Raw genomic sequence first — 13,257 nt, forward strand, 5'->3', positions numbered from 1 at the left:
CTTGGTAACCTTTCCCCTACAGTGGACAGAGGGCTCTCAGGGAGCTTGACACCCAGAAGTCTTGCTGCCAGTGGGAAGAGCTCCAGCCAGGAAGGCCAGGGTACCTGGAAGGCTTTACCTCCATGATGGGACTGGATGCCAGCACCTTTTCTTCGATGTTAGTTTCACTGGCCGATCCACCAACGGTGGCGAAATAGCGCATGGCATACTTGGCTGACACTGTCTTCCCGGCTCCAGACTCACCACTGACTATGATGGACTGGTTCTTCTCATCTCTGGAAGGAAAAAAACCTCTGATCAGTCACTGGCCATGGAAAGGCTCTGCTGCCATCCAGGGACTGTCTGACAAGGGCCTGAGCCCCACTGAGAGCATCTCTCCCACTTTTAGGGAAAAATGTAGAAACAATGTTAACAGAGTCTGCCCTCCCCCACCCCCCGACACTTTCACATGTTCTGAAAGCAGGAGGAAGAAAACAATTCTGACAGGGCACGTACCCTTGTTTATGGCCTAGAGCAAGAGCAGTACAGACAACTGGCCACTCTCCTGAGTTCCCTCTGGGTGCAATGCCCCTAGATTTCTCCCTTACACACACCCTTTAAGAATTTACAAGCACACATAGGCTGGGTGTGGTGGCTCACGCCTGTAATCCCAACACTTTGGGAGGCCAAGGCGGGCAGATCATGAGGTCAGGAGATCTAGACCATCCTGGCTAACAGAGTGAAAACCCATCTCTACTGAAAAAAAATACAAAAAATTAGCCAGGCATGGTGGCACACACTCAGGAAGCTGAGGCAGTAAAATCACTTGAACCCGGGAGGTGGAGATTGCAGTGAGCCAAGATCATGCCACTGCACTCTGGCCTGGTTGACAGAGCAAGACTCTGTCTCAGAGAATTCACAAGCACACACCTTCAGTTATATCATCTCCCTTCGTTTCTCTAACATTCCCATCTTGTGTCACCGTACACGTTACAATTTATTTAAAAATATGGATCTTTGAAAAGATCAACAAAATAGACAGACCACTAGCCAGATTGATAAAAAAGAAAAGAGAGAATAACCAAAGAGATGCAATAAAAAACAATAAAGGGGAAATCACCACAGATTCCACAGAAATTCAAACCATCATCAGAGAATATTACAAACAACTCTATGCACATAAACTAGTACACCTGGAAGAAATGGATAAATTCCTGGACACTTGCGTCCTCCCAAGCCTAAACCAGGAGGAAGCCGAAACTATGAATAGACCAATAACAAGGTCTGAAGTCGAGGCAGCAATTAAGCCTACCACACAAAAAAAGCCCAGGTCCAGATGGGTTCACAGCCAAATTCTACCAGACACACAAAGAGGAGCTGGTACCATTCCTTCTGAAACAATTCCAAATAATCCAAAAAGAGGGATTACTTCCCAAATCATTTTATGAGACCAACATCATCCTGATACCAAAACCCGGCAGAGACTCAACAAGAAAAGAAAACTTCAGGCCAATATCCATGATAAACACAGACACAAAAATCTTCAATAAAATACTGGCAAGTCGATTGCAACAGCACATCAAAAAGCTTATCCACCATGATCAAGTAGGATTCGTCCTGGGGATGCAAGGCTGGTTCAACATATGCAAGTCTATAAACGTAATTCACCATATAAACAGAACGAACAAAAACCACATGATTATCTTAATTGATGCAGAGAAGGCCTTTGACAAAATTCAACAGCCCTTTATGCTAAAAACTCTCAATAAACTTGGTATTGATGGAACGTATCTCAAAATAATAAAAGCTATTTACGACAAACCAACAGCCAATATAATACTGAATGGGCAAAAACTGGAAGCATTCCCTTTGAAATCTGGCACTAGACAAGGATGACCTCTCTCACCACTCCTATTCAATATAGTACTGGAAGTTCTAGCCAAAGCAATCAGGCAAGAAAAAGAAATAAAGGTATTCAAATAGGAAAGGAGGAAGTCAAATTGTCTCTATTTGCAACGACATGAATGTATATCTAGAAGACCCCATTGTCTCAGCCCAAAATCTCCTGAAACTGATAAGCAACTTCAGAAAAGTCTCAGGATACAAAATCAATGTGCAAAAAAATCACAAGCATTCCTATACACCAATAACAGACTGAAGGAGAGCTAAATCAAGAATGAACTGCCAGCCATAAGAGCTACAAAGAGAATACAATACCTAGGAATACAACTAACAAGGAACGTAAAGGACCTCTTCAAGGAAAACTACAAACCACTGCTCATCGAAATAAGAGAGGACACAAACAGATGGAGAAACATTCCATGTTCATGGTTAAGAAGAATCAATATCGTGAAAAATGGCCATACTGCCCAAAGTAATTTACAGACTCAATGCTATCCCCATCAAGCTACCAATGACCTTCTTCACAGAACTGGAAAAAAACACCTTAAACTTCATATGGAACCAAAAGAGAGCCCGCATAGCCAAGTCAATGCTAAGCAAAAAGAACACAGCAGGAGGCATTACACTACCGGACTTCAAACTATACTACAAGGCTACAGTAATCAAAACAGCATGGTACTGGAACCAAAATAGAGATATAGACCAATGGAACCAAACAGAGGCATTGGAGGCAACACAACATACCTACTACCATACAATCGTTGATAAACCTGACAAAAACAAGCAATGGGGAAAGGATTCCCTGTTTAATAAATGGTGTTGGGAAAACTGGCTAGCCATGTGCAGAAAGCAGAAACTGGACCCCTTCCTGACACCTTACACTAAAATTAACTCCACATGGATTAAAGACTTAAACATAAGACCTGGCACCATTAAAACCCTAGAAGAAAATCTAGGCAAAACCATTCAGGACATAGGAGTAGGCAAGGACTTCATGACCAAAACACCAAAAGCATTGGCAACAAAAGCCAAAATAGACAAATGGGACCTAATCAAACCCCACAGCTTGTGCACGGCAAAAGAAACAGTCATTAGAGTGAATCGGCAACCAACAGAATGGGAAAAAATTTTTGCAGTTTACCCATCTGACAAAGGGCTGATATCCAGAATTTACAAAGAACTCAAACAGATTTACAAGAAAAAAACAAACAAGTCCATTCAAAAATGGGCAAAGGATATAAACAGACACTTTATAAAAGAAGACATACATGAGGCCAACACACATATGAAAAAATGCTCATCATCACTGGTCATTAGAGAAATGCAAATCAAAACCACATTGAGATACCATCTCACGCCAGTTAGAATGGTGATCATTAAAAAATCTGGAGACAACAGATGCTGGAGAAGATGTGGAGAAATAGGAACACTTTTACACTGTTGGTGGGAGTGTAAATTAGTTCAACCATTGTGGAAGACAGCCTGGCGATTCCTCAAGGACCTAGAAATAGAAATTCCATTTGACCCAGCAATCCCATTACTGGGTATATATCTAAAGGACTATAAATCATTCTACTATAAGGACACATGCACACGAATGTTCATTGCAGCACTGTTTACAATAGCAAAGACCTGGAACCAACCCAAATGCCCATCGATGATAGACTGGACTGGGAAAATGTGGTACATATACACCATGGAATATTATGCAGCAATAAAAAACGATGAGTTCGTGTCCTTTGTAGGGAGGGACATGGATGAATCTGGAGAACATCATTCTCAGCAAACTGACACAAGAACAGAAAATGAAATACCGCATGTTCTCACTCATAGGCCGGTGATGAACAGTGAGAACACATGGACACAGGGAGGGGAACACTACACACTGGGGTGTATTGGAGGGGAACAGAGGAGGGACAGCAGGGTGGGGGGAGAGCTGGGGAGGGATAGCATGGGGAGAAATGCCAGATGTGGGTGAAGGGGAGGAAGATAGCAACTCACATTGCCATGTGTGTACCTATGCAACTATCTTGCATGTCCTGCACATGTACCCCAAAACTTAAAATGCAATAAAAAAATTATGAGGAAAAAAAATAATAAAAACACGGATCTTTTCTTCTCCTCTTACATTTGAGCCTAGCATGCCAGCAGACACAGTTTTGAACATTTTTGTTCATACAGATAGGTCACAAAGGACATTCTATTATCCACCAGGATAATCTTGCTTCAAGTTTCTCAGAACTTTTATAAAACTACTATCAATTTCAAAAAGTAGGATCTGAGTCAGACTGAATATAAGGCAAAAAGAAGATACTGTACATCAGCTAGAAACACATCTGTATGTATCCCTTTAAAACAGGAAGTAGGAAGACAGACAAGCAATGGAAATTACAGCTCAGTGGATGTACCTAGGAGGCCACAGAAGCCAGTGTAAGGACAGCCAGGTTGGTGCCAGGAGACCCAAGTTCTAAACCTGTCTTCATTTGGAAAAGAAGGGGGTTAGATTAGATGGATGTTAAAAGCAGGGAGTGAGGACAAATGTTTGGGCCACAGTTTTGGGAAATGGTTTGTAAGGGCTGCGTTCTACCACCCACCTCCCATTCACAAACCCACTGTTAAGAGGGCAGGCACTCTGCTTTCACTCCCCAGTGTCTGTGACTGTACCTGGCACAAACTCAATATATATCGCTGGACCAGAAGCAACTTAGTGCTCCACTAATCTAACTCCCTTCTTTTCCAAATGAAGACAGGTTTAGAACTTGGGTCCCCTTCAATGAGCCTGGCCCTCTTTGCACCAGCTCCTATGGCTTGCTAGGCAGAATAGACTAGAAAAGAACAGAGAAGCACTACAGGGGCCTTCCCTACCTTACTGTCAACATGAGTAGGCTATAGCTTATCGGCACAGGTGAATGAATGTCAGCCTCTCTTCTGATCAGGGCTAACAGCTGGAAATGTGGTGGGACAGAGGGAACAGTCCGATTAAAGATGAACCAGACAGAAAAGAACCAGGCTGGAGGTGGGAGCCCAAGGCAGAGTCATGAGGTAGCTGAGATGAAAAAATCCTTCACCGCAAGCTGTTCTTCAAGGTCAGCGAGAAGTGTCCCAGCTCACACAAACGGTTAGTGATGGGGAGAGACCTGAGTGGATGTGGGTGGCTAGTCGACACTGTTGAGAAAACAAAGCTGAAAAAAAAATCTTTCAAATTTGATACACGACCAATTACTTGAAAATTTATGTTGAATCCTACCCAGTATTTGGGGGATGGAATTACCATTGGCCTCTGAGATCCCTTGTGGTTCCAGGACATCATTGTAGTCAGAGCATCTGCTTCTCTCTCCTTGCTGCTGTGAAATCTCTACATTGAAAGGTAGCCCCTAAAGCAGCCTGGGGATGTTTATATTGTCCCTTCTCATTTAATTTTGTAATACATCCCTAAACCTAGAGGATAACGACAGGTGTTGCCTCTACTCCTAATATCTTCATTACCAAGTCCTTAGAGAAGTGCTCAAAGCACAACCATCCCAGTCAACTAAGAACATCATGTGTTTGGCATTGTACCTTTGAAATAGACAAGTTTGATACCATCTTTAAAACTCCCTGGGCATCTGCAATAAAGAGAACTAGATGATAGCAGCCACACCCAAAAGTGTAGAACTCTGTCCCAGATTTGTGTGTTTAGCCCCAGAAAAATGGATAAGTTTAGGATGTGTCTAAGCCTTGATCCTCATCAAAGAACCAGTTAGGATGCAGAGGTATATACTGTCCCAAATACTTAATAAGGATCCTGGGGAAACAATGCACAGCTGCCAGAGGGAATGAATCCCATCAGTGGAGGAGGGGAGATGGGTGATGCTGTCAGGCTCCTGCGGCAACACAGCACACACAGGATGCTGGACTACAAGGAGACCCAGATGACAGGTTACACTCGGTGAAGACAAATGAGGCACACATCAGCGATGCTTGTCACTGTTCACCTACAGCGTCAAGAAGGGAATCGCCCTGCGTATCACTGGGAATTGACTGGAAAGTCATGCACTTTTCAGGAAAGGGAGCAACTCATACAAGGCGTACAGAAGTCTGAGGAAAAGTGGGCTCTTCTGGGGGTAAATAGCCAGGAATAAAAAGGGGGAATAGGAACAGTAAAACTGGCAGGATGCAAAAGGCCAATTTTGGTGTTCTGATGAAAATGGACACACATGGCCAAGAAATTATCAAGAGTTACAAAGAACTCCAAGTTGAAAAAAATCTTTACACTCGAGGCTTTTTTGGGGAACAAGTCCGGGAAGTCAGCGATAGTGCTAATTCTGCCTAACTTCATGGATGTTAGAACTGATGCTGACATGTAGGCTAAAGTCAGATAAACTCACTTCTCAGACCAACAAGCACCATTCAACAGCTTCCCTAATTCAGAGGCAGAATGTGTGGAAAAACTGATGATTTTTACTTAGCTTTATTGTACCTCTTTTGCACATACCAGGCACTGCCCTTCCTAGGCTAAGGTAGGGCTGGGCATGTGACTGTAGTCCCAGGTACACAGGAGGCTGAGGCAGGAGGATCGCTTGGCCCATTAGTCCAAAGCTATAAGTTACTACTGCAGCACTGGGCAACAGAGCAAGACCTCAACTCCTAAAAAAATAGAGCAGGTGCACATTAGGCATATACACACTATTCTCTAATAGCCTGCAAAGCACAGCGTGCAGCAGCTCTTCCACTGTGTTCTATGTATGTATCCACTTTCCTGGTACTGGAACCCCAAAAATGGACATTAACAACAGACTTGAATTTGAACCTTTATTGCACCACTGATTAGCTATCTGACTTTGGACAAAGCAGTTAACTTCTTTGATCTTCAGATGATCTCAGTTCAGTCTGTTAGAACTCTGATCCCTGAAGCCCAGGCTCTTCTAAATAGTCACCATGATTAAGATATCTAGGTCTCTAAATTAGCTGGGCACGGTGGCACGTGCCTGTAATCCCAGCTACTCAGGAGGCTGAGGCAGGAGAATCGCCTGAACCCAGGAGGCGGAGGTTGCGGTGAGCCGAGATCGTGCCATTGCACTCCAGCCTGGGTAACAAGAGCGAAACTCTGTCTCAAAAAAAAGAAAAGATATCTAGGTCTCTAATTCATCCTAACATTCCCGCCAGATTAAATTGCTAAAGTACAGTTCTAATTGCATTTTTCCTACTCAATAAAGTTAAATAACTACTCATTGTTTATCGAATCAAGTCTAAGCTTCTTAGTTGAGATGTAAACCCTTCTACAATGCATACTCCTAATGCTAAAACTCTTGGTAAGTATGGGGTTTTGTGAAAAGGGCACTTAATCTAAAGGATCTTCCCTGAGTCCTGGTTCTGCTGTCAACAAACTCTTGGTAAGTCACTTACCCACGTTATAGAGAACACCACCTCCATCTTACATATTTACTGCAAGATTGTGAGATGATCTCTGTATGTTTTTATTTTTTTTGATACAGAGTCTCACTCTGTCTCCTAGGATGGAGTACAGTGGCACAACCACAGCTCACTGCAGCCTCAGTCTCCTGGGCTCAGGCAATTCCCCAGCCTCAGCTTCCCAAGTAGCTGGGATTACAGGTATAGGCCAGCATGTCTGGCTAATTTTTGTATTTTTTGTAGAGATGGGGTTTTGCCATGTTGCCCAGCTTGGTCTTGAATTCCTGAGCTCAAGCACTCTGCCCACCCTGGCCTCTCAAAGTGCTGGGATTACAGGCATGAGCCATTGCCTGGCCTATACTTCTTATAAGATGGTCGTACCAAGGTTCAGCCCAACAAGTTGGGGAAACAGTTGCCTTCTGGGATGCCTAGGTGGGGAGTCTGCCCTGACACCCCACCCAGGCATCCCAGAAGGCAACTGTTTCCCCAGCTTGTAAAGTCCCCCATTACTTGCTTTGTCCTACTTTTAAGACCTTGTCCTATTTCGCCTTCTATTGAAGTCAGTCCCAGTGAGGTCGTTTCACTTGCTGTGTGACTTTGGGTTGCTTCTGTTTTCTGGCCCTCCATCTTTCCATCTCTAAATAAAGGGCTGTGACCTGGAATTCCCAAGTATTATTGCCTACCTTTGATGATTCTCTGACTAAAATCCTAACAGGAAGTAGGGGTAGGGAAAAGTTTAGTTTCAAATCATGGCGATTTAGGACTCATTAAGGGGGAGATGTTTATAAGTATGGAATCTGGCCCAATGTCCTTCAAAAATATAACCAATGTGTGGCTTCATCCACTCAGCCCAATGACTTGGCTGGCAACTTGCATCAATCTGTTTTCCAATAAAGCCGCCTCTCCTGAGCCCCATGAAATTCCTTTCATTTACAGGAAGTAAACCATTGGCAAGGAATTTAGTACTCAGCCATGATTCAGGTCCACATGGTCTTCAGAAAGTCAGACAGCAAAAGGCCCTTGAAGGCCTCAGACTAGAGTGTGGGATCCTGAGGTAAGGAACTCAGCCATTCTGCAACTTCCAGGCAAAAGACCTGACAGCCAATTCATCCATACATACCACCCTCTCAGTTCACTTGCCCACCCTTCTATGACATCTGAGGCCAGAATCAGCTTCTGCTAAACTACCCTACTCCTCCTATATTTCCCACCAAACCACTGCAATGCTTTAGGGTGATGAGCAAGATCGACTCCTTCCTCCCCATTTTTGGGTGGGGCCACCTGGTAGAGAAAGTGATGCAGGTGGCTGTCAGGGCACCCAGGGTCCCTCTGCTCAAAGAAGGGGCCTGCTGATCAGTCAGGGAGGCACCCAGGGGGCTCTGTTTTGAGAAATTCCACTAAGCGTTATCTTGTTTGGGTTTCCTGAGGGGTGTAATTTGTCACCTGTGGTCTTCCAATCAGCTATATGTACATAGAACCCACAGGGCAGCACTGCTCAAAGCATCTCAGAGCTGACAGAGCATCCCCAGGAAAGCTCCAGAGGTTTCACTCCCCAGCAACCAGCTCGGCTATGAGCAGTGAGGCCAAGTGTGCCACTGCAGACTTGTGTGGTATCTTCCCTCCTCGAACACCAGGTTCTCTCAGCCACACTCAGTTCACACATCACTAAAGGAGGGCTCGCTGTGGGCAGGCTCTGTGCTTTCACCTTGAATTTCCAGGGCTCCTGGCATCCAAGCCTATCCTTGGTACCTCCTCTATGTAAGAGGCACCAGTCTCTACTTATTTACTCCAGCCAGAAATATAAGAGTCACTGGGGATTTCTCCCTTTCCCTCAAGCCCCACATTAGCACATCTTATTGAACTTTTCTGCAGGGTGTAGTCTGTTTCCTTCTCTGTACCTTTTGGTCCACACCATCATTGTCTCTGGCATGTGTTACAATTGAAGCTTTCCAGCCTGTACTCTCCTCCTCCTCTAACATGTCCTTACGGAACTTTCTGAAAATGAACATCGGACCATACCTCTCCCTCCCTTTAAGCCTTCCAATGGCATCCTTCTGTTTTCTAAGACAGACCCACATCCACTGTGTTCAAGGCCCTAGGGAACTGCGCACCTCTCTCCAGCTTCAGTGCATGCCACTCTTCTATTGGGTATGTTCAGGCCACACAGGACTTCTTGCTTTATTCTCTCCCACCATTGCAGAGACCTGAAGCTATTCCAGTTCAAACTGATAATCCCCTTCTTTGATCTCATGGCTCTTAATGCCTGGTCCTCAATCATGTCCTGCCTTATGGCAGCTCATCCATAACTGCTGTTTAATGTAATTAACTAACCATCTATTTACAATGTGCTCAAATGGTTTATGAGACTCAAATGGTTTATGAGCCTTTGTCATAAAATTACTGGAGGCCAATCTTCCCATTTTAAATAAGAGAAAACTGAAGTTTGGAAAAGCCAAGTGACATACCTAGAATCCCTTAGCTAGTGAGACACTGAGCTCAAATTCGAACTCAGACTTCCATCTCCTTGCACAATTTTCCACTGGGTTATACTGTGACTTCTCTGCATTATCATTACACTCCTTCCTGTATAATAAAGCAGCCTTTAATAAATCCCTCCATAAGAAACTTAGCCTTAATATAAGATTAAATATATATTGAGGTCCTCGGGGCTGGCTGGCTTGACATCACTTCTCTCGAAGCTCCCACTGCCCCGACCATCCTACCTTCATAGCACTCACTCTACAGTATACTAACATTTTCCTCATCTATTTAGTGTTCCTCCAACCCTGGTCTCCCCATTATAACCCAATCCCATGATGGTCAATCACAGACACAAGGACTTGGATGGGTGGGTTGGCACCTGGATTTTAAGAGGAGAGTCCTTAGCAAGGGCTGTCACGTACAGCAGTACAGGCTGAGCCCAGAGTCTGGAGTCTCCTCAAGTTATACAAGCCACTGCCTGCAAACATGGTGGTCCCCGCCCTATGCTCAGCCTTCCCATGGGAAGGGGACTGACTGGTATGTGTGGGGAATGGGAGGGAGTTGGGCCTCAGAGAGGTACAACTCTATTTACCTGAACTAGAAACTCCCTGACAGAGGATGAAGAGGTGGGAACAACACTCGCTTAGGCCTGACATACACTGTGGTTGCCAAACAGGAAGAAGGGGAAGCCTGGCTTGCCAAGCCACCACAGAAAGGACACCCCATCTCTGAACTGGTCATGAAGCCCCTCTATCATTTCCTCTTCTGTGACAAATCATCTGAAGTGTGTCAGCAGAATATATTCTGTTCACTAATGGGATAATCAATCTACTGCTTTTTGTCTATGTTTACACACTCTAATCTTGTTGTCAACACCATCACCAAAACACAGACTACCTACAATAGTTTAAAAGGGACTATGCTAGAGAATAGAATACATAGAATTTTTAAAGAATTTCTGTCCAACAAAGATATTTGTGTCAGTCCCACGGACAGTATTAATACTTTGAAGACAGGGTAGGAAAACACACTGACAATGAATCTTGGAAACAATGGTGACTTAAAATGATAACAATATATATGGGGCGGGCACAGTGGCTCACACCTGTAATCCCAGCACTTTGGGAGGCCTAAGCGGGCAGATCACTTGAGGTCAGGAGTTTGAGACCAGCCTGGCCAACATGGTGAAATCCCATCTCTACTAAAAATACAAAAATTAGCTGGGTATGGTGGTAGATGCCTGTAATTCCAGCTATTTGGAGGCTGGGGCAGGAGAATTGCTTGAGCCTGGGAGGTGAAGATTGCAGTGAGCTAAGATTGTGCCACTGCACTCCAGCCTGGGTGACATAGCAAGACTCAGTCTCAAAATAATAATAATAATACTATATATGGCATATTTTCATGATAGATTCAAACAAGCAAAGTGAAACATAATGCTAAGAGAGACGAGCACACAAAGCTGTATTGATATGAAAAAATCTATTATAGTGAGGAAAGTTAGATACGAGGAAGAATCCAGTGGAAAGAAAAATCAGATTGGGGGAAAAAGAGGTTATGTGGGGAAAAAAGGGTAAGGCTGGGGAACAGAGGTAGGTAGGTTAAGGTAGAGGTCAAGTCAGGTGAGACAGATTTGGCTCAAAACAAAGCCACATAATTACAATTATTCTAACATTCAAGGGCTTCCTCCCAAGGTTGGGAACACTATAAATAATATTTCTGCTGTGAGAAGGGGCTGGGCCAGAAAGCTCCAAGCAAGAGAGTCTACAAACACTTTCAACAAGACAGCTAGGCCTGAAAGTGTGGAAGAGATGTTTCCCAGGCACCTGTTGACATATTACTCTGCCATACCCTCCCCTCCAGGGCAGGGTACCACTCAGCCACAACCCAGAACTCAGGCCAAGCCATTCAGAAAGGCTGTCATGAATACTCACTGGAAATGGCATAATTGACATTTGGCAGGCAGAGTCCCAAGTGTCTACTTGGTAAGATTAAAATGAACCTTCTGATAGTATAAGAGATAAGTACTTAGTGAATTTAATATCCAATATCATTTTCCCACTTCAGTTAAACAGTGGCCCTTGGAGTGCTGAGCACTATTTATAAGCCTCCCAGGTATAGTGTGATATAGGCAGCAGCGAAATGAATCTGCCTCTTCCTCTTGCTGGCTGTTCCTGAGCAGGGCTGTCTCCATCTCAGATGAGATAGCATCACAAAAGAACCCAGGGAGTGCCACCCAGTCCACCGCATCATGGGCTGACAGGCCAGGTAGAGGAAGACAGAACACTGGTTAGGGCACTCCTCAGTGTAAATGCAAATGTTCCAATTTCTTTGCTCTTAAAGTAAGGGGCTGGAAAATTATCCCTAGGATCTCCTGCTACTTCATATTCTGTGATTTCAGATCCAGGTTCTACTGGAGCTGTGTGATATATTCACTATCAACTGAAGTTTATAGAACTGCTAATGTCCAATATATGCTGGAATTCAGAAAGCTGCAAGTTTAGATGAAAGTGAGTCACAGAGGCACGTGGTTTCTGTGATTTTATCCTTTACAGACTTATTCTAATGGTGTCATTAGCTAGGGGTGAACTATGACACACACACATAGAATGTGTAGCCTGTTGTACCAAATAAACACGACTTTTCAAACTCACTTATCTCACTTCTTCCTGGAAACTATTTTGCAGCAAAGGAGTATATTCAAGTAAATTCAAATAAAATGACTTTTCCTTGGCCAGTAGTACAGCTGGCATTTCAGCCAGGTGCATGTGAGTAACTAATTCCAAAACCCATCCTCTTTCTCTATACCACACTGTCTCTTTGGCATGCCACCAGTAAGATACAAATCTTGTACTTTTCCTTTTATAGATACTGCTCCATTCCTTTTGAAAAATTTAGCGCATCTTTGAAGGTCAATGTCAGCATCTTCCTCACTTCTCCAGGTGGCCTCTGAGGTGACTTCCTCTTCCTTTGTGATTATAACTGCTGCCCACAAGTTGTCCACACTGGTGTCTCCCCAGCCCAGATACTTCCTCTGAGAGCAAAACACATATGCACAACTGCCCACTGGAAAACTACATGTGGGGGTTGCACAGGCACTCCAAGGCCTGCGTGTCCCAAACAGTGCTCTTCAGCTCCCCACCAATCTGCTCTTCATCCTGCCTTCCCGAGGGATGGCTCTGCAGTGAGCAGGGAACCTGGGAACTGCCCTTGACGCCCTTATCTCCTTTACTCCATGAGGCCAAGGTGACTACTGCTTTGAATTTTTTTCTAGTCCACCCCTGAAGCCCTGTTCCTCCTCCTTTCCCTCCTAGATGTTACCACAGCAGAACTGGTCTTCCCATGACAAGCTATCCTTACTCAATCCATTCCCCCTCATTGCTGCTGGAAATATATTTCCAAAACACTCACCTGAAAGTGCCCGCTTAGCACCCTCGCAACAGACCCTGTAGCACAGCGGGTATAGTTAAGGCCTCTAGCACTCCAGGCCCTGTACAACTGTTCCCA

At 44.3% G+C, this 13,257-nt stretch overlaps 1 protein-coding gene across 4 annotated transcripts in view; it reads right to left on the reverse strand.

Moving 5' to 3' along the window:
• Positions 1-13,257, reverse strand: part of MYO5B (myosin VB) — a 390,326-nt gene that overhangs the window by 185,242 nt on the left and 191,827 nt on the right. For 3 of the 4 annotated variants that reach the window (XM_008979769.5, XM_008979768.5, XM_078348126.1), the window contains exon 5: positions 119-275. In XM_008979769.5, coding sequence (XP_008978017.4) covers positions 119-275 — 157 coding nt within the window. Of the gene's footprint in view, positions 1-104; positions 276-13,257 lie in introns of all 4 variants that reach the window. The other variant, XM_054244178.2, reaches the window with a different exon arrangement.

Source organism: Callithrix jacchus, chromosome 13, assembly GCF_049354715.1.
Source record: "Callithrix jacchus isolate 240 chromosome 13, calJac240_pri, whole genome shotgun sequence".
In the NCBI taxonomy this organism is placed as follows: domain Eukaryota; kingdom Metazoa; phylum Chordata; class Mammalia; order Primates; family Cebidae; genus Callithrix; species Callithrix jacchus.